General features: G+C 57.6%; 13 protein-coding genes across 13 annotated transcripts; 6 read left to right on the plus strand and 7 right to left on the minus strand.

Moving 5' to 3' along the window:
• Positions 1–1889: 1889 nt before the first annotated feature.
• On the minus strand, positions 1890–2700 carry VTJ04DRAFT_2235 (uncharacterized protein; the record flags this gene model as incomplete). Its single annotated transcript, XM_069360002.1, has 2 exons — positions 1890–2239; positions 2544–2700. The coding sequence occupies 2 exons, from the start codon at positions 2698–2700 to the stop codon at positions 1890–1892; spliced, it is 507 nt and encodes a 168-aa protein (XP_069220756.1).
• A 925-nt stretch (positions 2701–3625) lies between these two features.
• VTJ04DRAFT_2236 (uncharacterized protein) lies at positions 3626–4485 on the plus strand (the record flags this gene model as incomplete). The annotated part of the gene is made up of 3 exons (XM_069360003.1): positions 3626–3676; positions 3829–3906; positions 3982–4485. 3 exons carry the CDS (start codon positions 3626–3628, stop codon positions 4483–4485), a joined length of 633 nt encoding a protein of 210 aa, XP_069220757.1.
• Positions 4486–5064: 579 nt separating this feature from the next.
• Positions 5065–8985, minus strand: VTJ04DRAFT_2237 (uncharacterized protein; the record flags this gene model as incomplete). The annotated part of the gene is made up of 1 exon (XM_069360004.1): positions 5065–8985. One exon carries the CDS (start codon positions 8983–8985, stop codon positions 5065–5067), a length of 3921 nt encoding a protein of 1306 aa, XP_069220758.1.
• A 571-nt stretch (positions 8986–9556) lies between these two features.
• On the minus strand, positions 9557–10543 carry VTJ04DRAFT_2238 (uncharacterized protein; the record flags this gene model as incomplete). Its single annotated transcript, XM_069360005.1, has 3 exons — positions 9557–10210; positions 10281–10422; positions 10482–10543. 3 exons carry the CDS (start codon positions 10541–10543, stop codon positions 9557–9559), a joined length of 858 nt encoding a protein of 285 aa, XP_069220759.1.
• Positions 10544–10708: 165 nt separating this feature from the next.
• Positions 10709–10994, plus strand: VTJ04DRAFT_2239 (uncharacterized protein; the record flags this gene model as incomplete). Its single annotated transcript, XM_069360006.1, has 2 exons — positions 10709–10789; positions 10863–10994. The coding sequence occupies 2 exons, from the start codon at positions 10709–10711 to the stop codon at positions 10992–10994; spliced, it is 213 nt and encodes a 70-aa protein (XP_069220760.1).
• A 29-nt stretch (positions 10995–11023) lies between these two features.
• Positions 11024–12865, minus strand: VTJ04DRAFT_2240 (uncharacterized protein; the record flags this gene model as incomplete). The annotated part of the gene is made up of 1 exon (XM_069360008.1): positions 11024–12865. The coding sequence occupies one exon, from the start codon at positions 12863–12865 to the stop codon at positions 11024–11026; it is 1842 nt and encodes a 613-aa protein (XP_069220761.1).
• Positions 12866–13403: 538 nt separating this feature from the next.
• Positions 13404–14801, minus strand: VTJ04DRAFT_2241 (uncharacterized protein; the record flags this gene model as incomplete). Its single annotated transcript, XM_069360009.1, has 3 exons — positions 13404–14366; positions 14428–14503; positions 14569–14801. The coding sequence occupies 3 exons, from the start codon at positions 14799–14801 to the stop codon at positions 13404–13406; spliced, it is 1272 nt and encodes a 423-aa protein (XP_069220762.1).
• A 409-nt stretch (positions 14802–15210) lies between these two features.
• On the plus strand, positions 15211–15991 carry VTJ04DRAFT_2242 (uncharacterized protein; the record flags this gene model as incomplete). The annotated part of the gene is made up of 4 exons (XM_069360010.1): positions 15211–15273; positions 15330–15346; positions 15412–15617; positions 15687–15991. 4 exons carry the CDS (start codon positions 15211–15213, stop codon positions 15989–15991), a joined length of 591 nt encoding a protein of 196 aa, XP_069220763.1.
• Positions 15992–16583: 592 nt separating this feature from the next.
• On the minus strand, positions 16584–17687 carry VTJ04DRAFT_2243 (uncharacterized protein; the record flags this gene model as incomplete). The annotated part of the gene is made up of 3 exons (XM_069360011.1): positions 16584–16646; positions 16715–17533; positions 17583–17687. The coding sequence occupies 3 exons, from the start codon at positions 17685–17687 to the stop codon at positions 16584–16586; spliced, it is 987 nt and encodes a 328-aa protein (XP_069220764.1).
• Positions 17688–19354: 1667 nt separating this feature from the next.
• VTJ04DRAFT_2244 (uncharacterized protein) lies at positions 19355–21250 on the plus strand (the record flags this gene model as incomplete). The annotated part of the gene is made up of 1 exon (XM_069360012.1): positions 19355–21250. The coding sequence occupies one exon, from the start codon at positions 19355–19357 to the stop codon at positions 21248–21250; it is 1896 nt and encodes a 631-aa protein (XP_069220765.1).
• A 1259-nt stretch (positions 21251–22509) lies between these two features.
• VTJ04DRAFT_2245 (uncharacterized protein) lies at positions 22510–23228 on the plus strand (the record flags this gene model as incomplete). Its single annotated transcript, XM_069360013.1, has 2 exons — positions 22510–22805; positions 22871–23228. 2 exons carry the CDS (start codon positions 22510–22512, stop codon positions 23226–23228), a joined length of 654 nt encoding a protein of 217 aa, XP_069220766.1.
• Positions 23229–23930: 702 nt separating this feature from the next.
• VTJ04DRAFT_2246 (uncharacterized protein) lies at positions 23931–25018 on the plus strand (the record flags this gene model as incomplete). The annotated part of the gene is made up of 3 exons (XM_069360014.1): positions 23931–24296; positions 24392–24652; positions 24719–25018. The coding sequence occupies 3 exons, from the start codon at positions 23931–23933 to the stop codon at positions 25016–25018; spliced, it is 927 nt and encodes a 308-aa protein (XP_069220767.1).
• A 1042-nt stretch (positions 25019–26060) lies between these two features.
• On the minus strand, positions 26061–26717 carry VTJ04DRAFT_2247 (uncharacterized protein; the record flags this gene model as incomplete). Its single annotated transcript, XM_069360015.1, has 1 exon — positions 26061–26717. The coding sequence occupies one exon, from the start codon at positions 26715–26717 to the stop codon at positions 26061–26063; it is 657 nt and encodes a 218-aa protein (XP_069220768.1).
• Between the last annotated feature and the right edge of the window lie 728 nt (positions 26718–27445).

Raw genomic sequence — 27445 nt, forward strand, 5'->3', positions numbered from 1 at the left:
TCTCGAACGGCTCGACATGCCGTTTCTTGCATTGCAGCTGATGATCTCTGTAGTCAACTTCCAATCGAATCGCTTCTTCTTCCTTTTTGCATCTCTCCTGCATGCAGCACGACATGTCCTCTGATGGACGACTAAGATAGGAGGAACCTGTGTGAGTCGGAAGCTGGTTGTGTTTACTGTATCGCTGGAGGTTCACCGACCTTCCTAAGGCGCGAGCAGGGTCGCCTAATCGGGCAGCCAAGATAGCCTCAGACGCGGGGTCTGGGAACTGTTGCATGGTACACTATGGGTGCTGGACCCGAGCGGTCAGTCAGCAACCAAACATCCATGGATGGAAAGCTGATGGACATCAAGTTTGCATGGTTCTACTCCGTATGGTCCGACTTCTCCTATCCATGAGCCTTCAAGCGAGGACTGCCCTAGTATGTACATCCATGGATATCGTCCGACCCTGCTGGGCTACTCCCAAGTGTTCCCATTCCTTGCGCCTAAGTTGACATTGAACACCACCGAGTACGATTAGATTCCAGCTCCCTTAGTTCATCCACCTTCTCTTCCGCTTCATCAGTCTCAATCGCAGTCTCGCCAAACAGCTCTGAGGCTCTCTGAGACATTTGAGGGCAAATGCAATCAATATCACAATGCAGTCTGCACAGCACCCAGCGGCATGCACCGCATGCACCGTTTCCCCGCCTCCTGTGCAGCTCTCTCCATCTCCTCTGTGCCAGCCTCCATATTTATGCCGTAGATCCGCATCCACATTTCAAACAATACCATATCCCCCGGTAGCCAAAACGATGCGGAGATGCGGAGTGCCAGAAGTCTTGTCTGGGGCGTCAACTCATCAAGCAAACTCCTCTTCTCCAGCCACCGAGTCCACTCACTCTCCGGGCGGCGGGAGGCAACGGGCGGCCCGGAGCCGATCCGGAACGCCACCACCACCACCACAACCGCCACGGTCGATTTTGGGAACCTTCCAAACCGGTACCTCCGAATGCAAGCCGGAAGTTCATCACGCGGTTGTTCCTGTTAAAACTATGGGTTTTGCCTTAATATAAGCAAGTGACCCCGAGAACTCATGGGATGTGCTCCATGTTAATGCCTCGAGACTTTGCCAACCACTGTCGGAACATCATTTCATTATTCCAGAAACCTGGTTTTTGAGTTTTGACTCCTTCTCCCTCCAGAGAATGTGAAGTCCATCAAGGATTTTTAGCGCAGTTCCGCGACGAGTCCAAGTTTCAGTACTTTTGGACATTCTCGTTGGAGTCAGCAGAACCCATCCGAGCATTGACTCTACAACTAGCAAGGAGTACGACTCTTCACTTCATACGATATTATCATCAACGTCCGGCGAGGGTTTTCAATGGAATGTTGATGAGTGATTAGGTAGGTATGAAAAGTTTCGGGCAGCCCAGTCTCTGCTTCGGTTCGCAGATTATCGCAAGGGAAAGCGTATTGCTCCCGTTCTCATGAGGTCATCAGGCATGCCGAGTTGGCACCCGAACGTCGAGCATATTTCATAATACCATCATCACTTCATACATCTGGAACTCACAACCATTTTTTGATTTCGCTGAGAAGCAATCCATTCTTTCTAAGACTCCCGACCCGTCTAACGCTTCACTATCACCGGCCCAATGCCCCCGATGTGTGGTTTAATACCATTCCCCAACGCCGCAGACACCGAAGATGCTGACCGGCACCGGCACCCAGAGCTGCCGATACATAGCAGCTGGGTTGTACCGGTGGCGGTATAGTGAAAAAGGTACTTTGTGTACTTTTTTTTTGTCTAACCCATTGACCCCCACGCTATACCCGGAAATGAGAAAGTATTTTCTCTTATCCATCGAGCGCGAAAGCACCTCTTCTCTTTACTGCCTCACTTTTCAGAACACACCGTCCCAGCCGGTCTGCCACTGGTGAGGGGCCGGGGCCTTAACCAGGCCCTCGATGTCGCTCGTGACCCAGCCGCCGTAATAGTCACCGGGCGGGGCCTGGGCGCGCTCGTTGTCGACATAGCACTCCCAGGGGCCGACGTAGAAGGCGAGCAGACCCTTCAGGGCCTCGTACTCCTTGGGCGGCTCGTTGTAGGACCAGATGCGGTTGCTGATGATCTCCGAGGCCGAGATGGGGCTCATGATGGCATAGTAGGTGGCCGCGCCGTGGAACTCGGAAAAGGTCGAGCGCGGAGTTGTCGAGAGAGGCAGACGGACCCGGCTTGGCGGGACATAGTAGACTGTATCAGTGGACGGAGGTTAGTTGGGGTTCCCGATTACGAACTGGTCGAGTCGATAAGAACGTGTGGGGGGGTGGTTCTGAATGAATGAGATGGAGGAGATAATTCGATAGGAGGTGTCGTCGTGGTGGTGTGGGGACGGTGGTGGTGGTGGTGGTGGTTGTGGTGGTTGACCACGTCGACCGGGCCTCACCGCCGGTAAGGCAGTTTCAACTTAGGCCGAAGGAATCCCGAGGTTGGGGACCACAGCACCGGCCGGTTCGAGATTGGGGATCGGGGATCGAGGGAAGGGGAGAAAACCGACCCGGAGCGTGATGGGCTTCCAAGACCCAGAAGGCCTCGCCCGGAGGGCAGTCGACTAATAGCTGGCCATGCCACTTGATCTGGATGTGACGGTTTATCCTCTCAACAATGGGAGGGCGAGGGAAGGTGGTGACGTTGTGTTTCCGCACAGCAGACATGGTTGCAGGTGGACTGAGAGGAAGGAGGGTCTCGAGAGACTGAGGGAAGGGAAAGACGGAGGAGTTCAGGTTCACAGATTTGAAGGTCGGTGATGGAGAAGGAAGGAAAAGGAAGAAATCAACCTTTATGCTCGAGTCACCGACTGGCCCGGCAGGCAAGATTCGAGCCCTGGAGAAAGGCGGGATGAAAAATCTCGAAAACTTTCTCTCCCAGGCCCATCCATGTGCCATGAGGCAAGCGGGTCGCTGTGGCTGACATCGGCCCACCGTTACCCACTTCGGGCAGGTTCACAGCCCGTTTACACCGTTTACAGCAGCTTACACGCTCTTTCCTGGTCGGATGTTGGGGATTTTGACGAGATGACGGGGATGTGACGGGCCGAAGACGACGAAAAAGTTGAGTGCACCAGCCACACCACCGGCCCGACACCAGCCACGCAACATGCGTCATGGTCTGCATGCCCCACACAGATTTTCGACTCGATCCAGTCCCATGTGTTCCATGTGGCCCATGTGGCTCCCGACCGCCCCGCTGCCGCTGTCGGATGCCGGTCCTCAGCCGATTGCCGCCTGTCGGCGTTCCCTTGTCGGGGTGAGTTCAGGGTCCGGGTTGGTCGCATCTGAGACCGCTGAGGCGCCCTGAGGCCGCTGACACCCAAGGGGGCCAAGACGGCGCTGTCCGGGCGAGACACAGGGGCCGCGTGGCGGACAACGGGGGCCTTGTTTGTCAGGCTGATGCGTTTCGCCTCATCCAGGCAACCCATGACCATTCAAACCATTCAAACCCGAACACCTGAGCCACACCATCGCCGTCACCGACCATCAACCTCAACCACGCTTTATCCTCCACGTATCCTCGGCAACTGATTCCGGCAGCCGAATAAACAAAATCCACACCGACTCAACACTCACATAATCCGCCGCCATGTCAAACCGACAACTCGCGCGCGACTTGCAAATCGAGTTCCAAGCTCGGGTACGCCGCCCCTCCTTTCCGCCGACCCCGCGCTAGGCGCGCTGACGTCGACGACGATTTCGTATCGCATCGACGGACACCACCACCACACCGCCATGACATACATACATTCCCCACGAAACGTTGCTAATCCTTCCTTCGTCTCCTCATAGTTCAATGCCAAACAAGCCCGTCGCGAGGCCCAAAAAGCCGCCAAGCAGGACAATGAGCTGAAGAAACAGATCCAAAATGTACGCAAAACCACCTACCCATCACCATCCCCAAACCACCACCAACTAACCCATCCATCCTTACCAAAACAACAGCTCCTCAAAAAAGGCGAAACCGCCCAAGCCGCCCAAAAAGCGCGCATGCTCCTCGCCAAACAAGCCATCGCCGCGCAAATGGACCAGGCCGCCGACATGGCCGAGCTCTCCCTCGCCCAGATCCAAGCCAACAACGCCCTCAACCGCATGACGGCCATGATGCAGCAGTCCTCGCGCACCATGGCCCGCGCCCAGCGCGCCAGCGCCAACCCGGAGCGCACACTGCTCGCGCTCGAGCAGTTCCGCGCCCAAAACGAGGAGTACGCCGTCAACACGGGCATCTACCAGGACGCCGTCACCCAGAGCGCCAGCGTGCAGGTGAGCGATGATGCGGTGCACGAGCTGCTCGGCAAGCTGGCGGACGATGCCGGGTTGGAGCTGGGCGAGGAGTTGAGGCAGGCGACGACGAGCAAGGAGGATCCGGTCAAGGAGGCGGAGGCGCCGGTGGTGGCGCCCGAGGTGGAGGACGCGTTGACGCAGCGGTTGAGGGCCCTGAGGGAGTGAGCAGATTTTACGGGTTGTTTGTCCTGCTGCTTTAGCAGCGATGGGAGCGTTGGTTGGGCAGGGAATATGGGCCACACCTCGCAGAAGCAGCTGGGCTCGGGGAGACATGATGGTTACGAATGGCTTGGTTGCTGGTTAGGCTTGTTGCTCTTTCGACGAGGGACGATGGGATATCCTTTTTGTTTTTCACTTCGGCGTTGGGGTTTCCGGGATTGGGACTAAGTTTCCATTGAATGATGGGAGGTTATGCTTGAGAGTGCCGGGATGCTGGGGTACAGCGACATCTGATGGTTCTGGGATAGGGGACACTTCTTATATCACGATACAATGATACAATGCACGTCTTTTTCTTCTTCGCTGAGATGCCACTGGACCATGTCTTTGGTACCGCCGATCCCTCTAATATCCACAAGTCATCACAACGCCATGCTGACGTGATGTATGTACTCGCTGTTCCTCATGCAGTACGTTTTCGGACCAACCAACTTCCACAAGATAACACTGTCCAGGACATCAATCGTACAATGAAAGACCCACCACAAAACTCCCACCCATTACATCCACGCTCACCACCATTCATTACATGTACAAGCTCGCCACGGCCGTAATATCCCTGCGAATCATCTCCTGCGCGGCCGCCATCTTGCGGTACAGCTCCGGGTCGCCAATGATCCGGGCCGCGTTCTTGACCTCGCGGCACGTCTCGTCCAGCCGGGTAATGGTGCGCACGATGGTGCCCTCGAGCACGTCCGTCAGGTTGGTGATGTTGCGGAAGCTCATGCCCCGCGCCCACTCGTACACCACCTCGACGAGCCCAAACCTCTTGGGCAAGGCCGAAGTATCGCCTCCTTTGGAGTTGGAATTGCCCCCTTCGTCGTCCGCGCCGGCCACCTGGTGCAGCGTCTGCACGTTGTTGACGCGCTCCGAGATGTCCATGATGGTCTTGATGCCGCGCTCGAGGTTGGCCGTCAGGCGGGGTGCCGACTCACTCTTTTCCTGGAACACGAAGGACGAGAGCAGGGCGGCGATTTCGGCAGGATCATAATCGGCGAGCACGTTCTCCAGGATGAGCTCCGTCAGGACGAGCTCGTCGCCCGAGTGGATCTCGCAGGCGACCTTGCCCTTGAGCTGGATGCGGCTGTCCTCGTCGATGAAGCCGAGGTCGCGCAGGACGAGGATGCGCTGCTCGTAGTCGGGCAGCAGCTGCAGGTTTTGCTCCGAAAGCGTCTTGCGCAGCGTGGTCAGCTCCGTCTTGATGACCCACTGGTCGTGGCACATGGCGTAGTGTTTCAGGAAGGCCGAACACTCGGTCGCGCGGGAGCGCTGCATCAGGAGCTCGACCTCGCGGCGTTTCGTGACCGTATCATGAACAGGCAGCGCCTTGACGCGGCCGAAATCTGTCTCGTCCCACATGTCGGCGGTCCAGGGAGTGCGGAGGATCTGGTGCAGCTTGTCCTTAGCCTTGCTCTGGGTTTCGCCGCTGCCAAAAATCTCCGGCAACACCCCCTTGGTGATATGGCGAGTGAGGCAGACGACGGAGCTCAGAGGAATGTGCAGGGTCTTAGTCTGGACGTGCTTCCGCGCCTGCGGGAGCGCGGTCATGTGGCGGCGGAACTTGGAGATGAAGGGCAGCAGGTCTGTGTCGTTGCGGGCATCGCGGTGGGTGCGGATCTCGAGGATATGCAAGGTTGGTTCGGTTGCGCTGCTCTTGATGCTCGCGCCATCGGCCAGCAAGATGCCTGGGGTGCGCACGCCGTCTTTCATCCACACGATGAGGCGGCCTGCTGAGAAGTACTTGCGTCCTACCGGGTTGGCCAGCAGCAGGCGATACAGCTCTTCAGTAAAGCGCTTGTAATCTTCACCTGCCTGGTGGCACTCGTCCATGTGGACGTCGCAGATGGAGCAAGGATCCCGCTTGACTTTGGCCAGGTTGGCCTCAGTAAGTTTCGCCTGGTTCTCTGTCTCAGGCAGGAGTTGTTGGGTGGCGTGTTCCGAGAAGCTGCGCTTGATCATTTCCTCAATCTTGAGCGCCTCCACGCGGAGGAGATTGAGGATCATGTTGTAGGTGAGACGGAACTGTGAGCGGAGCTTGCTAGGCTCGCCCAAGATCATCTGACGGAGGTCACCCACGGGGGGCGCCTCGTCGCCGCCAGGCGGGACGATGATGACCGTTCCCACCGGGTCGAGGCCGCGGCGGCCTGCGCGACCAGCCATCTGTGTATACTCGCCCGGAAGCAGTTGACGGAATGAAGTGCCGTCATGTTTTCTGCACCCGGAAAACACTACAGTTCTGGTGGGCAGATTCAAGCCCATAGCGAAGGTCTCGGTGGCGAAGAGCACCTTGACCAGAGTCTGCGCAAACAGGATTTCGACGAGCTCCTTGACAATGGGTAACAAACCACCGTGGTGGACGGCGATGCCCCTCAATAGCATCTCGCGCATCCTGATAATCTGCGGGAGCTTGCGGTCTTCGGGCTTCAGTCGCGCAATCGACTTGTCGATGGTCATGTGGATTGCGCTCCTCTCCTGGGCGGTGCTAAAGTCTTGGTTGCTCAGCGCATCCGCGTTCTCCTCACAACGCTTCTTGCTGAACACGAAGATGCACGCCGGGAGAAGATTCTGCTTCTTAAGGAATTGAACCATGTGTACCCACAGAGTTCGATCCTGGGCCGCGGACGTGAACCCGCCGGGTCGTCCGGTGCGGCCCATGTGTCCCGGGGCATGGCTTGCCCGTTGAGGGCCGCCCCGGCCTCGCTGCTGCCCACCACCTCGGCCGCCTCCGCGTTGCTGAGCGCCGCCTCGGCCTCCTCTTCCCCCGCTGTTGGCACCGCCGCGTGATGAGGACTGTTGCCCAGCAGGTGGGAGCGCCTTTTGCTTGTCCTTTCCTTGGAGAGCAGCGTTAGCTTCCTTCCAGCCCTTCTCGATAAACTTCTTTTCGGCGTCGACAATCTTGTAGATGTTCTTGTTGGCCCAGAGGTAGTGCTCCAGCGGGACCGGACGCTTCGGAGTTGAAATGACATAAATGTCCTTCTGTTTTGTGCGGCCGACCCACGAAGCAAACTCCTTCGTATTGGGCACGGTGGCGGAAAGGAGGATGAGTGAGACGTGCTCGGGCAGCATAATGATGACTTCCTCCCAGACCACGCCACGTTCCTGGTCGTTAACGTAGTGTACCTCGTCAAAGATGACGAACTCGACATCGCGGATCAGGTCGGCGCCGCGGTACAGCATGCTGCGCAAGATTTCGGTGGTCATGATCAGGCAGCTGGCTTCGGGATTGATTTGGACGTCTCCCGTCAGGATACCGACGTCGACCCTCTTCTCCGGAATGTCGACGTCATCAATGAAGGTCTTCCGGAAGTCGCGGAACTTCTGGTTACTCAACGCCTTGATAGGGGATGTGTAAATGGCCTTGGTCTTGTGTTTGCCAGCGAGAGCGATGGCGTACTCGGCGACAACTGTCTTGCCGGCCGAGGTATGAGCGGCGACGAAGACAGAGTCACCATTTTCCAGGTGGTAAATAGCCTCCTTTTGGAAAGTGTCCAGCTCAAACGGCCACTCTCTCGCCATGTCGGGCACGAGCTCACGGAAGTTGGACATGTCATTGTTGATATCCACCATGTGGGCCCATTCGCGGCCAGCTTTCCTAGCGCTGGACGCAGCGAGGGTCCCGCGAGGCTCCAACGCGGGGAACTCGACGGGCAGGATCGAGTCGATGTCCTCCAAGTCATCCTCGGCGGGAGTCGCGTCCGAGGTGCCGTCGGCTTCTTGCCTTTCCCCGGCCTCGTCTTCATCCTCACCAGGCAGTTCCCCGGGCTCCTGGTCAAGGACCGCCTCCACTTCCTTGGCCTGCTTTTCGCTCTCTGCGTCGGCTAGCTTCCGCCGCTTGCTGAAATCGATGCCACGGGACAAGCCAGGAGGGACCTCGAGCAAGCCGCCCTCGCCGAGCGTGATGATCTTCTCCAGCTTCTTGCGGGTGTCGCTGCCATCGGCAGCCGCAGTCGAGCTCCGTAATTGGTCCTCCAAAGCGGCAGCCGACTCAATGCTGTCGAGGCCACCGGGCGTGAAGGGAAAGAAGCCAGCACCGCCACGCACAAACTCGGTACGGGCGGCGGGTTTCCTAAGCATCGAGGTGCTGTTCTTGGCGGTGGCATGCGTGGACGGCACCGTGACATGGCGGTAGCCCGTGACCCGGCCTTCGAGCCCATGGCGGATGAAGCGGGTGACGGTGCGCGACTGGGTCGGGGCTATGCGGAACAGGAGGGAGTGGTCGATGGGGGCGTCCCAGCGCTGCTGGACCCGGTCGAGCCAGTCGGTCGAGAAGACGGGAGACGGGGCGAGGTACTTGGCCTCAAGGTCGGCGCGCAGGCGGTCGAGGTCTTGGGTCTGAGGTTTGGGGGTGATAACCTTGTCGAGGATTTCATCAATGGTGTCGAACGACGTCTCGTCGTCGAGGTGCAGCCGCTGCATGGCCGCGCTCAGTTCCGAAGCAGCAGCCATGGCGAAGACGATGGCTGTTGGCCGGTTGGGAGGACTGCCGGAATGAGCTGGGCACTGCAGGCTGGGAACTTAATGGTGGGAAGGGCGTGGGATGGGATGAGGGAGAAAAGACAAAGGTCTATATGAGGTGTGAGGACATGGGCAGATTGACTTGATGAGGCTGCCCAAGCTTGCTTTGTTGCAGTCCAGTGAAAGTCAATTGCTGAGGTTTGGTGGAGTGTGGGGTTGCAGGCGGGAGCTCCCACCCAGCGCCTGTCCATAGTGGGGTCAGGTCAACCACCAACGGCTGCGGGGGGCCAACTCAGGTCTAGGCCGGAATCAAGAGACCGTTTGGCTTCCGCTTCGTCTTCCCCAGCACTCATTATCCGGAATCTAGAAACTTACACACAAATTACAGAATGAGCTGGAGCAAGCAAACAACCGTGGGCACATTCATCTTACTTAGCCATCCATGAATCCATGAATCCATGAATGCTTTCATTTCGGGGTATACATGCTGCGCAGCTAGTATCATTGCAAGACTCCGTGACCCACCTCCCCATCACAACAGCCGTAACTCTCTCTCAGGGTCTCACTCCAAACTCTCCTTCAACGCATTATTGACCGGAGCCGGCGCCGGCGGGCCCTCCGGCGTCACATACGCCTTAGTCATACCACCATCCACCACAAAGTCCGCCCCGTTGACAAAGCTGCTCTCATCGCTGGCCAGGAACACCACCGCGTGCGCCTGCTCCACCGCCTCACCAAACCTGCCCGTGGGGAAGTGCACCTCGCGGCGGTGGCGCTTGGCCTGGTCGTCGCCCAGCCAGTCCTGCAGCAGCGGGGTGTTGAGCGGCGCGGGGCAGAGGCTGTTGAAGCGGAACCCCTCGCGGGCGTGGACGATGGCCAGCTCGCGCGTGAGGGCCAGCACGGCGCCCTTGCTGGCCGTGTAGGCGAGCTGCGGCGTGGCGGACCCGACCAGCGCCACCACCGACGCCGTGTTGATGATGCTGCCCTTCTTCTTGCCGTGCCGCCGCAGCGCGAGCACCGCGTGCTTGCACCCGTACCACACGCCTTTGACGTTGATGTTGTGCGTCAGGTCCCAGATGGCCTCGGGCGTGTCGAGCGCGTCGGCGTCCTGCGCATGCATGATGCCGGCGTTGTTGAAGATAACGTCCAGTCCGCCCCAGGAGTCGAGATGCTCGACGGCGGCTTTGACGTCGGCTTCTTTGGAGACGTCGCAGATCTGAGGGTGGTTAGATGGGCATCGTTGGAAATACCGACGAGTAAGGACGAGGGAAGGTAGAAACTCATACCTTGGCCTCAACCCGGCCAGCATCAGGCACAAGCTGCTTGACCTTGGCCAGAGCCCGGTCGAGGGCCTCCTGGGAGATGTCCGTCATGAGGACATTGGCACCCTCTTTGGCAAAGAGAATACTGGTTTCGAGACCAATGCCGCTGCGGGTTGTCAGTTGAGCGTGTTGGTAAGGTATGTATAAAAGTTGGGCATAACTCACCCGGCAGCGCCGGTGATGACGGCATTCTTGCCCTGCAGACGTCCGCGACCCGAAGAAGCCATGATGACGGAAGCAGTCACAAATCCACGAGATCAGAAATCAGAAATTGTGACCCGGTGGTGTTTTGTTGATGTGTTGATGTTTCAAGTGGTGTTGAGGGGCACGCGGGGTCAGCAGCGCTGATAAGCCGGCGGTCAACGGTGGAGGTGGATACAGGGAAGAAGGTCATGGGATCCCGAAGTGGGCTCCGGTCGGCCCCGGTCGGGCTCCGTTCGGAGGGACCTGAGCTAACCTCCATACATCTCACCGTGTTTGCGTGTGATATACAACGAACAATCGTCCAATTTAACAAGTTTTGGTTGATTTCGCAGAAAAACATAGGAACTTTTCCTTTCCCCTGTGCAACCATCCACTGCTTCATGCCTTTTACCTAGGGAGTTCGGCCCTGCTGTGATACATGCCTCCGTAGCCTCATCAACACAACCCAATAACCCAGAAATCAACCCTCGGTAGAAACCTATACACCACGCCTAGAAACCAGCCTAGTGAAACTGTCCCTCCGTATTGCCCTCTCCCATGCTCTTGCTTCCCGAGCTTCCACTCTGAATATGCCCCAGAATCGCATCCATATACTGCGCGCCGCTCCACTTCTGATGCGTGAGCACATCCACGCCCAAGTCCTTCTCCTTCCGCTGCACCAGCTCCACATACGCCGCCATGCCCTCGTCCTTAAACCTCCTCGCCAGCTCATTACTCGCCGCCGCCGTGCTATGCAGCCCCGCGAGGCTCACAAGCTGCAGGACGAACCCTTCCTTCGCAATATCCCAAATAAACGACTTGAGCGTCTCCTGCGTAAACCCGTGCGCCATCCAGTTGAACGACGGCGACAGGTTATACACGAGCGGCTTACGCGGGAACTTGGACCGCACCGCCTGTCCCAGGTCGCGGCAGACCTGCACGTTGGGGTCGCCCGTCTCGACCCACAGCATGTCGGCGTACGGCGCGAACGCCAGCGCGCGCTTCGTCGCCGCCGCCATCCCCGCCCGCACGTGGTAGAACCCTTCGCGCGTCCGCGGCACGTCCCAGCTCCAGAACACCGGCTTGCCGGGGGTGACTTCTTCGGCGAGCTTGCGGCGGGCGGAGATGGGCATGTCGCGGTCGGCGGCGACGGCCTCGTTGTATTTGGCGATGGCGGCCTCGGAGGCGCCGTTGGCCGCGAAGTGGGCGTTGGCAGCCTCGTCAAAGGTGACCAATTTGGTGTTCTTGACCCACTGCGCCTCGTACGCGTCGATCTCGGCGCCCGAGGCACCGCGGGCTTCCATGGCCGCGAGGGTCTCGGCGATGGGCTCGACGGCCGGGTCGGCCACGCCGAGGATGAACTCGTGGTCGCGGGCGTCGACAGCCGAAGAAAGCAGCTTGCCGCTTTCCGAATCGGTGCGTGCGATGAGAATGTTCTCGGTGCCCATCACGTCCCACTGGAAGCGGGCCGCCTTGAGCCGCGAAATGTGCTCGCCCGTCGGGACCAGCACCTTGCCCGCCAGGTGGCCGCACTTCTTGCCGCCGTGCATCTGGTCCTCAAAGTGCACCGCCGCCGCGCCGTTCTCGGCGAACAGCTTGGCCAGCTTCATGACGGCCGTCAGTCCGCCGTGGCCGGTGTCGCCGTCGGCCACGATCGGGCGGAAGTAATCGATGTACGGGGTGCGCGCCCGCTCCTCGGGAGACATCTTGGACCGAAGGAACCAATGCTTCCGATCGTGCATGCTCTGGGCCTTGAACAGGCGCTGCACCTGGTTCGGCACAGTATTGTACGGATAATCACCAAAGTCGGGAGAGACCTCGTTGGTCGTGGTCAGCAGCGACGAGCAGGCCCAGCCCGAGATGTACAGGACCTCCTGGTGCGGCGCCTGCTGAGTCATCTGGACGGGGTCGATGGCGCCGAGCGTGTGGATGGGCTGGCCCGCGGCCTCGCGCTCGCGCACCAGGTTCCAGAGCTTGCGCGCCGTGACGGTGCTCGGGTACGTTTGCTGCAGCGACCCGCGCTTGCTCACCACGTCCGCAGCCGTCCAGTCGCGCTTGATGCCCGCGAACCGCTCCGACGCCCACCACGCTTCCACCTCGCGCACCTGCTGCTCGAACAGGGCGTCCTCTGCGGCTCCCGCTTTCTGGGATTCGGGGAGCAGCTGGTATGAGGCGCTCAGCGCGCTGGAGGGGAGCGGCGGCTCCACGGGTGGGAGAGAGGCCATGCTGCGGGTTGTTGACAGGAGTCGGAGGGAGATCGCGGCGGCGGGACGGGTGACGGAGGCGGAGCGGGAGACGAGGGCAGCGGCCGACGGCGCCGAAGCTGCGGTCCGCCGGTGCACGCGGGTAGCAAGTGTGCGCAGCATTGAGCCGCTTGGGGTGGTGGACAATCGACGTAAAATTCGCGTGCCGGCCCGGAGTGATCGACTCGGCGCGGGTCGATTTCAGTGCAAACCTGGGAACCTGAGAGCTTGCAAAATGCGCACTTGAAGTGTTGTCAATGGGTGGTGACGTTATTTTGTCAGAGGAGAAGCTGTTCGCCGCAGAGCCGAGCCGAGAAGTGGGGCCCGAAGCTAGCCGGGATGGAGCCGGCGCATGCGAGGGCGGCTCGGCCGGGGCTCGGGTTAACGGAGCGGTCTCGGCCTTGGATGACACATGCCCGGACATCGCCGGATCCGATTTAGGCTCGGACATCCTGTGTCGACAGGAGCCAGTTTGATGACAATGGACCAAGGAAACGGCGTGTGTGCACCTTGGAATTGAAGCGCCGCGAGAACTCCGTTAGGGGATATATCCCCAAGTTTGATGTGAAGGACCCCAGATATCCCGTATGCTGGCATTACTGTAATTGTACGTACAATCATTGCATAGAAGGTAAGGGATGAGGAATAAGTACCCTGAGCCTCACCATATATCTCCCATCTCGGCCAATGCCTCCTCGTCGTCTTCGTAATTGTCCATCTGTGGCCCCTTGCCGGAGCTGGCCTGGGTAGCAGGTTTTGTGGTGGAAGACGGCGCTGCGGCCGCCTCCGCCTCGGCCATGAGCGCGTCCAGCTCGTCGCCATCATCCGCGCCTGAAGTTTGGCCACCTTTTTGACCGCCAGTGCCCGTAGCCTGTGTTCCAGACGCCGGGTTGGTCGAAGCCTGCGCTTCGGCCTCTACGTCGGCCATGAACGCGTCCAGATCATCTTCCTCGTCCTGAGCGGCTCCAGCCCCTGACTGTGCTTTCTTTCCATCGCCGAAGATGCTGCCACTTACGGCAGGTCGACTCGTCTGAGGAGCGGCAGACTGGGCCTCTGCCTCTGCTATCAATGCCTCCAGATCGTCGTCATCGTCATCCACTGGGCCCCCTGGCCCGCCACCGAAGATGCTTCGCGACGGCGCCGTCTGTGCTGGCTTGTTGGACGCCGGAGCTGTGCTGGCTTGAGCCTCGGCCTCAGCCATAAGGGCATCCAATTCATCATCATCAGGCACACCGTCATCCGCAGGCTTGGCGGCTGTCGCACCATTCGACGGGTTCCGTAGTGGCGTCGCGTTGTAAATGTCCTCTCCGAACAGACCGTCTCCTGCAGGCGTCTTCGCGCGCTCCCGTGCCGCAGCGGCAGCTTCTGCCTTTTCGAAAACTGGTGCCACCCTCTCTGCCTGTTGTGGAGGTCGGGTGTTAATGCGGTTGTCTTCGTCGAAAATATTGTCGTCAACATCGGTCTTTGGTCTGCTTTCGTCGATCCATTTAAGACGTGCGTTGCGCATGGTTGTTTTATGGCCCGTCTTTTCCACCATGGTAAGGGCGTCAAGAAAGGTGGCCTTGGGGAAGAGATCGTCAAGCCAGGCTTGGTAGAAGGAGAGGAGTCTTGCGGCATCGTCAAACTAGGTTGTGTTAGTGGACGAGGGGTTGTTGTGGGAGGGAGCGGTCAAGATTGGTATTCACCTCATAGCCTTTGCCCTTGAACTTGATCCTCGGACCCATCTTGCGCAGTTTCGGGATACCCTTCTCGGAGAGGAGCCTGGACGTTGGTCAATAGGTCTGTCCGTACAAGCTTAGGGCAGCACGGTGTTTAGAATAACCCACCGAGTCTCGTCGAGCTTCACCCGCGGCACCCTCGCCTTCCGCTTTAGGTTGAGCTCATCGTCGACACCCAAATCATCTTTCTTCTTTTCCGGTTGCTTCTTTTGTCCTTTGTCTCCCTTCCCCGGACTCGGCGACCCAAACAAGTCCTCTTGGTCCCAGTCGGCCAGGTAGTCATCGACGAAGTTTCCGCTGCCCCGTGAGTCGGAGGGTTTGGAAGCTGTTTTTGAGGGCATGATGGGATCTGTTAAAAGGTTTGGGTGTAGAACATGCAAAGTCCGGTGTGGAGAAGACGGGGGTTGTCCTGAGTTTGTGGTATGGAGGTTGTGTTTGTTGACTTCCTGGATTGGTTTTCTTTCTCTGGGCAAGAACACGGGAAGACGCGTCTGAGGGCAATTGCGACGCGCCAAGATTCGACCAGCTCATTGATCGACTTGATTGATTGTGGCGGGAGCGGGGTCTAACTGTGGCTTGTGTGGCGCTGCTGGGACCGGGCCGTTCCACTCCGGCAACACCTGAAGCACCCGAACCCATGTCAATTGACCTCATCCAACCCTGAAGCTTCGATTCGACGGACCTCGACAGACCCAACACCTCCCCCTCTCGACGACGACGACGACGACGACGCCACCGTCGGCCGCCAAAATGTCCAACACTCCCACCCAGACCTACAACTGGCCGAGCAAGCAGGTCAAGACTCAATATCCGGTGAGTTGCCTATCCATTGCTGCATTTTCCTGGCCTCCAAGCTGACCCTCAAACAGCTCATTGACAATGACCCGTACGTTGCGCTCCCCTCCTCCAAGCTCCTTCCTGCCTGATTCTTACCCTGTTGCTCCACGATAGACACTTCAAGCGCGTGATCCGCTACGCGCGCCCTTCCGACTACGTTCATGGCATCGTGGCTGCCGCCGCAGGCCCCGGCCTGCTCTACGCCATGGAGAAGATTTCCCCCTCCCAGGTCGGTAGGGGAGGTTTTGCCCATGCCATGAGGCTAGCGGGATTTATCGGCCTCGCCGGCGGCTTCCTCTACTTCTATCAGCGCTCCTGCTGTACGTCGCGTCTATGGGAGCCCGAATTGGAAGACAATGTTTTCTACCCGAGATGCTAACTCTGCGCAGTGCGCTTCTACGGCATGACGGAGAACGCCCGCGAGGTGGAGATGGATATGCGCGAGATGGTGGACAAGGTGAAGCGGGGCGAGCCTCTGTACGGCGAGAGCCGCCTGACCCCCGCGATGCAGGGTGTCGCAGCCCGCCAGTCGCGGTACTCGGCGCTTTTCTTCTCCGTCCTGCCCTGGTTCAACTTTGTCAACCACAACCAGCACGGAGTCGATACCGCCAAGTACTACCAGCAGGCCGAGCGGGAACTCGAGGCGGAGAGGCTGGCGAAGGAGGCTGCCGCGAAATCGCAGCAGTCGCAATAAACGGGGCGGGGTCACGAAAAAGACGGAAGAAGAGGGTTGCGGCGTCGGGTTCCTTGTCAGATCGGGCGCCTGGTGTACATACGACAGTAGGATGGGGCATGGTCACAGTCAACAAGCTTTCTTTGTTTTGCGAGATTTGCGTGTTAAACTGCTGACTTTGGGATATGTACTCGCCGGACAACCCCAGCCAACCTCTGGTCACTGTCGTTTCATCCGTCGCACATTTGGTAAAGGGCATCGGCATCATCCGCCGCACCCGCTGCCGCATTTTTCGAATCGCAGCAAAACTGTCCCTAAGATCATGGGACAGGGCGGATGCCATTCCAGAATGCAATCCTCATGGACGGTTCAAAAACGGGGAGATGAGAGAAAACACCTCCCATGCTCGAACACCAGGAAAACAGAGCGATTCAAGATGTTTGACAGGACCGAATTTACGAGTCTGTTTGTGCTATGCTAATGATGCAATTTGACAGATGGATATGGAAGATGATGCTGACCACAACTCAATCCTCTGATGGTTATAGGGACCGCAACTACACAGCTCAGCCTTGATCACCGCTCTCTGGAGACTCCAATTTCCCGCTTATCCTTAGAAACCAGGCTGGCACTGAGAGTACCACGGGGCCGAGACCTCGCGGCAAACGAAGCCATCCTGCACCCACAAGTGTTAGCGCATCCGTTCCATTTGCGATCCTACTTCCAAGAAAAGTCGCAACTTACCGCGCACTCCGTGCAACCCGTGTATCCCTGGCCACCGCACTGGCCATACGCCTGGACGGTGCAAGCAGACGGGCCACCAGCTCCGCCTCCCACGGCCGTGCCGTGGCCTGGAGCCTGCGCGCTGGGCGACGAGCCAACCTGGCAGGTGGTGGCACATCCCGGGCAGCCCTCACCGGGCGCCCGGGTGGTACCGCCGGAGTACACCTCCGGGCCGGGCGCGATGTAGGTGCTCAGCGGGGCGTGGATGTTGGCGCGGATGCCGGCGTCGTTGTTGGTATACGCTCCAGGGAAGCGGACGGTCGCCGGCTTCGCGGTGCCCGTGCCGCCCGTGATGGTGATCTGGTAGCACGACATGTAGAACTGGCCCGGCATGGCGTGCAGCGCCAGAGCCTCGGCGCGCAGCAGGTAGTCGCCGTCTTCCAGGTCGGTGGGGATCGGCACGTCCATGCGCCCGCAGCAGCCGTTGAGCTCGCGCGTGCCCCAGTAGTCGTCGTCGCCCGAGTTACCGCCAGGCTTCTTGGCCCACGCGTTGGAGAAGATCTTGAACCAGCCCACCTGCGTCGGCTCGGCGGTCGACGCGTCGGGGACCTTGCTGAGATAGACCTGCACCGGACCCCAGTGCATGCCGCCGATGGCCTCGCTGCGGCAGTTCCGGTCGTTGGGCTGCTGATGCATCTCGATCGTGACCACACCGCCGGCTTTGACGGGGCATTTGCCGCCCACGCCGCGCCGGCCGCCGATGTTGCAGGCGAAGTCGCTGCTGGTGACGTCGGTCAGGGGGCTATTGCTGGCGGGGAGGCGGACGCAGGTGCTGCCGTGCTGGGGGTGTCAGCGTCATGATATCGGATGGAAACGAGAAAGGGGGGGCACTTATATAATCGGTTCCGTCAACCCAGAGTTGCTGGAACGTGGCATGGCCGGCGACTTCCTGGGCAGCGAGTGCTGCCAGTGCGGCGGCGAAGACGGTCCTCATGGTGGTGGTGTTTTGCTCGACTATGAGATCAATCGAAAACCAGCAAGGGATGTACAGGGACACAAGACTTCAGGAAGACGTAAACCGGGCCAGTGGGCACATGGTCCGACCCATCCAACGAATATATATCCCTCACCCTCACATTCATCTATGCTCTTCCGGCCTTCGTCACCACTTCGGCCACACACACCGGCAGCCTAACCACCACCCACCCTCTTCCCCTCCCAACTACCGACACCACCCCAGCACAGCAGCAGCACTTCCATGACCAGGAAAAAAAACTGCGCGGATGCCGCCCGTCCTCGGCCGTATTCACTCGTATCGAGACGGATATGTGCCGCCTAGCCGTCAACGGCCCCAGACGCTCGCGGCGAGCGTTGGGCTGCAGCCGTTTGGCGCAGACGGCACAATAATTGCACGACATGGAAGCACCCCAGATTTCTCCATGTTTAGTAGAGCTCGGTTTATCTCTGGTCGGTTTCCGGTTCGTGGGGTGGGAACACAAACACACAACAAGACGGGGGCGGCCCCGAGTGCCGCCTGACGTACGTATTGCAGCTTACGGCGGCATTCCACACTATATTGCTTCCCGGGACGTTTTGTTGAATGGAGTTGGATGATGGGTGGTGGCGCGGCACAGGTGTTCATCCGGGGCAATATCTCTGGCTATTTACCCGGCTCCCAGCGACCCGACGCGCGTATCGGGACTTGTTGACCAGCTCCGGAGGTTCCCTGTGCTGAGCCGTTGTTTTTGTTGTGGAGGGAGATTAATTGGGGAAAAAGGATGGAGTTATGGTGGGGTGGATGGAGGGTTGAGGAGATGTGATAGGTAATAAGTCTGAATGTGGGAATGCAAAAGCCTGTCAAACTCTCATGATGTTTATGTGGCTGACACATGCATTCCGTGAGTCATTCCAGCTACCAAACGGATGGAATAGGAGTCAAGTCTCATCTACTCAGTAACACAGCAAAAGCAACGAGATAATTGGATAAAACAGGCGATAACAATACAGTCCAGTGGAGGATACCAGGAAAAAGACAAGGAAAGATGCGAGAAAAGTTCCTTGTTTCTGTTTTCCTCTTTTGACATTCCACAAAAATCCACCCCAACGCAATATTCTATTATTAGCCCTAATCACAATCGTCTTGTAGGTATCATTTGGACTTCTGGAGTCTGGCGTCTTACAACACCTTGTCAAGACTTGGGCAAACAGACGAGGACCAGGTCAACGAAATACACAGTCCTGGCTCAGGGCCCATCAACCACACTCTATTGCGCCAGGGTAAGTCATGCACTTGATGAGAGATCAGAGATTCCGAGTTATTTTATTTTATTTTTATTTCTTATTTATTTATTTACTTATTTTTCTTTTCTTTTCTGAACAAAATTGTGTCCTAAGACTTGATCTCGAGTGAATGTCTCCAAGTCCCCAGGCACAATCCTGGTCTATGTCTGGGCTTGGCAAAAGCTTAATTCAACCCTCGGCTCCACGCGGCCCCACATTCATCCGGCGCGCCGTGGCGGCTGCGGTGCCTCGGACAAAGACACCAACCTCGACACTTTCATTCATCATCCACATCCTTCTTCGGAGTGCGGGCCACTTATCCTGGGCCCGCCTGAAACCTCCAAGAAATACTCTGCGTTAAAAGACGCAATAACACACGCCATGGGAGGCGCAAAAAGGGAGCGGTCTGACGACGACGCGACCCCTCCCACCACTGCACAATGCGACGCCGACGACCGCTACAAGGCGGCCTTTGAGAACCTTGACGGCCAGTCCCACGATATCCTACAGCCCCCGAGAAAACGCCAACGGCTCGCCGATGCATCACCCATACCGCCCGCCTCAACAACGCCAACAACCCCAACATCCGCCGCGGTCGACCGGCTCAGCCGCCTCTCCGACGAGCTCCTCCTGCGAATCCTCTCCTTCCTCCCGCTCCGCCACCTCCTCGCCGTCGCCCCCGTCTCGCGTCGCATGTACGCCTTGTCTTCGGACTCGCAGCTGTGGAAGGCGCTATACTACGACCGCTTTGTGCTGCCGCGCGCCATGCGCATTCCCGGAATACGCGACGGCTTGTCAGGGTCGGGGGCTGGGACTGACACCGCCAGCCGGGGTTTGTGGCATAAGTTGCACTATGCCGGCCGGCGGATGTTATCCGCGGAGGGCCGGGCTGGGAGGAGATCCGGGTCTAGCAAGGAGGACTCCGTAGAGCAGCCGCCGCCCGTGAATTGGAAGAGGCAGTTCAAGATACGGTATAACTGGGCCAGGGGGAAGTGCGCGGTCGAGGAATTGCGGCTGGGGCAGGACGTTGATGTTGATGATAGGGGACAAGGGAGGAAGAGGAGGATGCTGGTCAAGGTGGTGGAGGGCATCGCGGTCACAGCGGACAAGGGTGAAGGGCTGCGCGCGTGGGATCTCAAGACCAGGAGTCTGATCGCACAGGTCGGGATAGGACAGGATGCTGCGCCGAGCGCGATCGCTGTTGATGAAGATGGATATGACCGAGGAGTGTTGGATGTCGCGTTGGGTTTTGATGATGGAAGTTTTGGTGTTTGGAGGCTGGTTCGGAGTGAGAAGAAGCTGGAGCTCCGGTATCGACATGAGAAGTCGATCAATGGGGAGCTCATCGCCATGGCCTTCTCATATCCTTACTTACTCACTGCGACGCAGGCCGTCTTGATCTCCCTCTACACTTTCAACCGTCCCGGCGCAGACACTATTCACGCCGAACAAGCCGGGAAGTTACCCCCGCCGTACTTGCTAACCTCCTTGGACTCGCATACATCAAGACCACCATTGGCTTTATCCATACGGAAAACTACAAAGACCACTATCGCGTCCGTGGCTTACACCTTTTCCACACGACGCGGATGGGCCCTCGGAATCCAGGACCTTCACATTTCTCAGGACCCAGGCCTCCGAGACGTCATAACCAGCCGGTTGGCATTTGCCAATCCGATCGAGGATGAGAGCCTATCATACTCATCTCCAACATCCCCCATATCACCTCCCCGCCGCCGGCCTGATCATGCGGGTGGTGGACATGGCGCCCCTTTGGAGGAGGCAATTGCAGCAGCCCCACAAGAACCCGGCCCAACCACGCTTTGCTACTCCCACCCTTACCTCCTCGCGACCCTCCCAGACAACACGTTGGTGCTTCATCTCTGCACATCGACGGCCACCTCGCTGTCCATTTCCGACGGCATCCGCCTGTGGGGCCACACGTCAGGCATCAGCGACGCCGAGATCACCGCGCGCGGCAGGGCCGTGAGCGTGAGCGCTCGAGGCGACGAGATGCGGGTGTGGGAACTCGAGCCCGGCAGGGTCGCGGCCTCGGGCGCCGGAAGGAGCGTTGAGATCCGGCCTTGGGCCACCACCACTACAACTACCTCTCGGCCTGGGCAGGGTGAGCGAGAGGGATTGGAAATATTAAGTGATGACCCGGCGCATGATTGGGATGAGCGGAGGAATTGGGTCGGGTTTGATGACGAGATGGTTATCGTGCTGAAGGAGAGGAATGGGGCGCGGGCCAGCTTGATGGTTTATGACTTTACGTGACAGAGCACAGATGGAAAATTTGTGGAGCTTGAACACGCAGATGGGCTGGTATTGCGGGAATTGAAGAGGAGAGTCGGTCTGCCGCTTGGACTGGCTCGGTCTATGATTGCCACCATCTTCGGCGCTCTCCTCGCAGTATTGTCTGTCTACCAACCATCCAAATTGCGCTCATGGTCTGGCTTTGCGATGGCCGAGGCGTGGAGTCAGGCCATCTCTCAGACAGCCACGGCCACATTCCCTCACTGCAATGATGACAGGCGGCACTCGGTCTATGCCCTCGGAAAGGTCCAGTATCACCAGACATTGGCCGAGGCTCTGGCGACGTTGCCTCACATGTCTGCACCCGCAGTTTACTCTCTCGGGACGCTCAGCCACACATGGAAATTAAGCTAAGGCAACGCCAACAAGATCCTAGAGCTCTTGCTGGCCTCTTTGCTCTGATGCAGTCATCGGTGACGACAGGATCGATTGATTCAGGAGAAGGGCTGCAGAGGCATGCTGCCCAAGTCTTGCCAAACAATATTACGTTGTTCGCAAGTTTCTTTGCCAGTGGCCTTGATACATGCCCGGCTTTGCAGATGCTCATTTGTGTCAGCTCGGCCATATGAATGAGACTTAGGAGAGCCACCTATGAACCAAACAATACAAATGATGCTCCAATGCTTGTTTCTATGCCTAATCACATCTATGTGGAACCTGCCCCTACCTACCCCATAGACCACGGAAGGCTTCATCTCAAAGCATCTGCTTGTTGAGTTGGACTCCAAGTGTTCCGGGAGACAAAGGCAAAGGACAACCATGTTATTGTGAAAACAATGACTTTGTTCAACGTGTCAACCACTTTGCCAAGGTGGACGCTGTCATGCACACTCAACAGACATCATCATGGCCACATAGGTCATGTTGTTGGTACTGACATCAACCATGTAGCTTTGTTCGAGGTAGAGTTTTGCTTACCTGTCGTCTGCTCACAAGCCAAATGCCCTGTCCTGTGAAAGAAGAGCATGTCTGTAAATTGCTAGCCATACTATTTCGTCAGAAAGGTGCAACCTCAAAGAACACAGGTCTGAGAACCCCTGAGACACCGCAATTCAAGATTGACCTCCAAAACTATATCTACTGGCAAGTTCACTCCTGTCCAGAGTACCGCCATGACCTCCCGTAGCAGAAGCAAGTCAACTGGGTTTCATTTTGCGACTCATTGAACGATCACTTGCAATCAAGCTATCACTAGTTCGAACACTTGCTCTGACACAACCATGCCGCGATACAGACCAACGCGAGACTTCGACAGGACGGGCAGCACCCCTCCCCCATACGCCCCTGGACCACGTCGCGCCAGGGGAGCCACCGAGAGTCTCTGGCTAGCTTCCGAGAATCTTGGCCGCTCGTACCCCAGCACTAGAGACCTTTCTCCCACAAGCAGTGGCCTCCCAGCCATCGACTCTCTGCTTTCCCGTCGTGGGTTCAACACCAGTAGCAGCACCAGGATCTCTAGCCCCCCTCGCTCGAGCTTCCCCTCCTCAGGCTTGGATTCCCCGATCGACCTTCCCCGGTACACCCGCTCTCCGGACATGTCCCGGTCCCGTCTCGACCGCATTGACACTCTCTCCCGCGAAGGGCGGGGCAGTTCCTTCTCGTCCCGCCGCTTCGGTTTCGGTTCACCGCCCAGGCATACCAGTCCGACGAGGTTCTCAACCTCGTCGTTCGCTCCCCGACGGTCCTCAAGCTTGACACGGTCCCCACTCCGGGCTTCGACGCCGCCGCTGAGGAGCTCGACGAGGTTGTCTCCTCCCCTGAGGATGTCGTCGCCTCTTCCGTACCCCGCATCCCCTCCGCCGTACCCAGTGACTCCTCGCTACCGGGCGGCGTCTCCTCCCTACCCGTCGTCCCCGGGTATGATGCCTTCGTTCTCGGCGCAATCGGACGCACCGGCGTGGCGGCCGTGGGTGCCGACGGCGGATATTGGAAGGTCTAGCAGGGCCCCTCCGTATCTGAGCTATAATACCTGGGGAGATTCGCCGGTTGGTGGGGCAAATTCGAGGTATCCGCCGCGCACGCCGCCGTATAATGTGTTTGATGTGTCGTATGGGGATCGGTATGATTATGGTGGGCGGTATTATTAGATACGGAGATGAGGCCATGAGAGGGGGATGGGGAAGTGGCAGAAGGGATTGCGATGGTTTATGGGATTTCGCGGTGATTTCCAGGCGTTCAAAAGTATTGAAAGGATAGGCCTCGAGTAACGTAGAGTTCATTGATATTACAGTGAATGGCGTCTCTGGCTTGATGTATCCTCAACAATGATGCTACGCAGAGCGTGAGTTCCACAGAAGCATAACAAGTCATGGCTGAACAGGAGGTGAAAAAAGTCCACGTATGTGAGGTACCTATTTCATGTTTCCTAGTGAGTTTTGTCACGATCCAGAGAGTCACGGATCAGTTCCCACGCCTCTGGCTATTATGTGGTGGCATCTGAGTCCCTCATAGCTGGCATGCACCTAGGGATAACGAAGTAGACAGCTAGGACAGACACCGAGGCGCCGACACGTAAGTTGTAGCGTCCCGTAAACACCTGGCCTTATATCGCCAGTCGGGGGTCTATAAGATGTCGCTCAAAGCCTCAGAATACCTGACCCTCGAGGGACTCTCTTTGTACAGAACTTGCAAACCTCGCACCATGTCGACACAAGGCCAACGCAACAGACGCCGGCGGGACTGGCTGTACAGCGACGATGATCGCCCACCTCCGGATCCCGAAAGTCTTACCCGTGTACTTCGCGCCAGTGAAGGCGTATGGATTGCCAGTAGCCTGGACACACCTCGGCCTTCGAGCCAAAGGAATATTCCTACGATCAGCATCGGGGATAGTCCCAGAGGCAGCAACCCCCTGGCCGGCGGGTCATCTTCAGCCCAGCCATCTACAGGACTTCTACCTCCAATCGACCTTCCCTCTCACATCCCCGAGCTCAGGTTCTCCCCAGATGTGCTCGACCGCTACGACCGCTATGTCCAAAACCCCGTATCGACCCACCCCAGCTTTATAGTCACGGAACGAAATCGCCAGCGGCTGCTGGATGATGACAGGCGGCACAGCTCGCGCAGCTCACGTCGGGGCTTTGACCGCCCGACTGGAAGCAGCAGCTTCTCAACCTCGTCGCGGTCGTTCGCCCCAAGGCGGTCTTCAAACCTTGGACTGCCACCGCTGGGGTCGTCACCACCACCCCCTTTACCATCGTCGAGGGACTCGCCTCCGCGTGGGTTCCGCCCGTTGTCTCCAACCATCTTGTCGACAACGAGGCCCCGATCCCCTTTGCTGCCACCGCTGGGCAATCGATCAAGATCATCCCGTTCCAGACCGTTGCCACCATCCCCTGCATTCCCCTCGCGCTCTCCAACACTGTACGACCCGAGTCCCCGAGCTCCGTCTCCATCTCTCCCACCCTTGGGAGCGTCTAGAGAGTCTAGATCCTCCCGGTTCAGGTCATCCCTCTCCCCTCCGCCCGCACTGCGGCGGCCCCGGTCTCCGACGCTGTTCTCCTCCTCCAGAAATACCAGGGCTCCAACACCAACCTTCCCAACGTTGTCATCCTCAAGATCGAGAACTTTCTTGCCGAGGATACCATCGCCGCCGCCGCTGGTGTCGTCTCGATCGTCGACGTTGTTTCCCAGATCGAGGCCGTCATCTCCGGGGTTAGCGCCCCTGAGATCCTCATCGTCGAGATTGTCACGGTTGAGTTCGTCACCACCGAGGCTTGCCTCGTCTAGATCTCCGTCTCCGTCGTTGCCGGACTTGGCGCCGTTGGATTTGGGTGGTCGGAGGCGTGGTGGAAGAGGTAGAAGGAGGAGATTGTGAACGATGGTGCGGCGGGGGTTTCAAGACACTTGAGAAATCCTTTTCGTCACTGATCTGGTGTGTCATTAGCGGTGTGGTTCCTGTCTGCGATGGCTTGATGAGATATTATCTCTGTCTACATGATTTCCAGAGTTACTGCCATAGTTAAGGCTATGATATTTTTGTAACTATCTAGGTAGCTAGTATTAATCAGACAAAAATTGCGTTTTGCTTTCAGAAACCGACTTTAATAACTGAATATGACTTTTATTCCAAGCTCGCCGAATTAATTACCAGTCATCCAAGATTCAGCTTTGAGAGGAAGTGAGAAAATAAAGCGAGACCTCCATTGCCTTTCGTATAAATACAGGCTCAGTTCTCTGTGGTGACTAATAGCCCCTTGAAGGACCGAACATTGGTTAGTCTTGAAAGTCAATTGTCCCGAGTGTCAAAGGCGGTTCCAAATCACGCAATGTCTTTCCACATGGCATCTGACTCCTCTACAACATATTGAACAGCTTTCCAACGCATAGACAACGAAGTAGGGAGGTAGACAGCTCAGATCCACGTCCAAACACTGACACGTCCTTTGCCAACGTCTAGCAAGGCGTGGCCTACGAGATCCAGTTACGGGTCTATAAATCAGACCTAGTTTAGACCCAGAATGTAGTTTCCCACGAGTTTATTTGGTACACCAATTGTACTCGAACCAACCATGCCGCGACGTCGCAACACCCGAAGGGACTGGATGTACAGCGATGCCGATCGCCCACCGCCGGATCCATCCGGCTTCGCCCGGGCCGCTAGGGCCACGGAGGGTATATGGATTGCTACACACACATCGAGACTATCAGCATCAGGATCCGGAGGTTCATCCTCAACCCTGCCGTCTTCGGGGCTCTCACCTCCCATCGACCTTCCTAGCCCCCTCCGGCCGCTCTCTTTCTCATCAGACTTCCTCGACCGTTATGATCGCTATACGCGTAACCCGGTCGAAACACACAACAGCTTTCTCGCCGCCGCAGTCAACCGCCAACGCCTGGAAGATCGGGGACGACGCAGCTCACGCAGAAGCTTCGACGGACCGTCTGGAGGAAGTACCTTCTCGAGTTCGTCCCGGTCGTATGCCCCACGCCGGTCTTCGAACCTGGCGTTGCCGCCGCTGAGGGCGTCTTCACCGTCGCCTGCGCCGCTATTCACATCGCGCTCCCCACCGAGGCTGTCCAGCCTGCGGCCTTCTTCTCCGCTATTGACTTCGTCAAGATATCCCGGGCTCACCTCGTCACCTCCCCGTGGGTTGCGGTCGCGGTCGCCGACGTTGCTGTCCAGACCGCGCTCTCCAACGTTGTTTTCTGGATCAGGGTCTTCGACATATCTGCCCAGGCCGCCGTCTCCAACGGTGTTTTCCAGGTCTCGGTCCTCGTCTTCGGCGTTTGGAACATCGGGGCTGGCGCGACTGACCAGGTCGCCGCCTCCTGCGATGCCAGACAGGTCTCCGCCGTTTTTCTCTGGCGCCAGGTCTCCGTCGCCAACGTTGCCGTCTCTGTCATCAACCAGATTGTCTGGGTTGGAACTTGGGTCACGGTCTAGGAGATCCAGGAGGATATGGGAGGACTGAGAGGACACTTCCATTCCTTGTGTCAGTCGGGTAGGAGATGGCGATTAGTAATGATTTCATGATTCTGTGATTTCGCGGTGGTTTCTTGTATCGGCACTTTGAAGCATGGCGCACATGGCGTTGAGCGTTGAGCATTGAGCATTGAGAATCTAGTTCTTTTGTGAAGGGGTCAAGGTTACATTATTCTCCACAGTCATTCAAATAGAGAATTGGCACCAAAATGCGTTGCGTTATAATTGCTAGGACAATCATGCGCTCATGATGATGAGGTAGAGTGTTCAGTCACTGGCGGGATCAGTGTCCCTCCCAAGAAATCGACAGGTTCCGTGCGTAAGTCGCATCGTCGTCACTAAACTATCGATGCGAATGCTTGAGCAATTGATTAAGTTCCTCATCTCTGCCCTCCTATCTTCTTAAAATGACCAAGAGGTTGGGGTTGGTAGCAGTAGTGATGGTTATAGCTATGACAAGATATACCGTAACAGGGGGAGCTCCAGCCCAAGAGCCGATGTTCTTATGGTGACGTTACCAGTTACCAGTGGCCTTGTAATGGTAATTCTTTTTAAGCCACAACCTCACCCGTAGAGAGGTAATGTGGCACGTGATATCATGGTCAACAAGATGTATGAATACAGGCATGATCGAGAGACGCTGGCAATGAGCCTGCTCCTGTATATGTGTCACGGTCTTGGGGTGGAAATTGGATGACGTATTGTTCCTACAGTCCATCTATGTACGTTGA

The sequence above is a fragment of the Mycothermus thermophilus genome, assembly GCF_041956435.1.
Source record: "Mycothermus thermophilus strain CBS 625.91 unplaced genomic scaffold VTJ04scaffold_2, whole genome shotgun sequence".
In the NCBI taxonomy this organism is placed as follows: Eukaryota; Fungi; Ascomycota; class Sordariomycetes; order Sordariales; family Chaetomiaceae; genus Mycothermus; species Mycothermus thermophilus.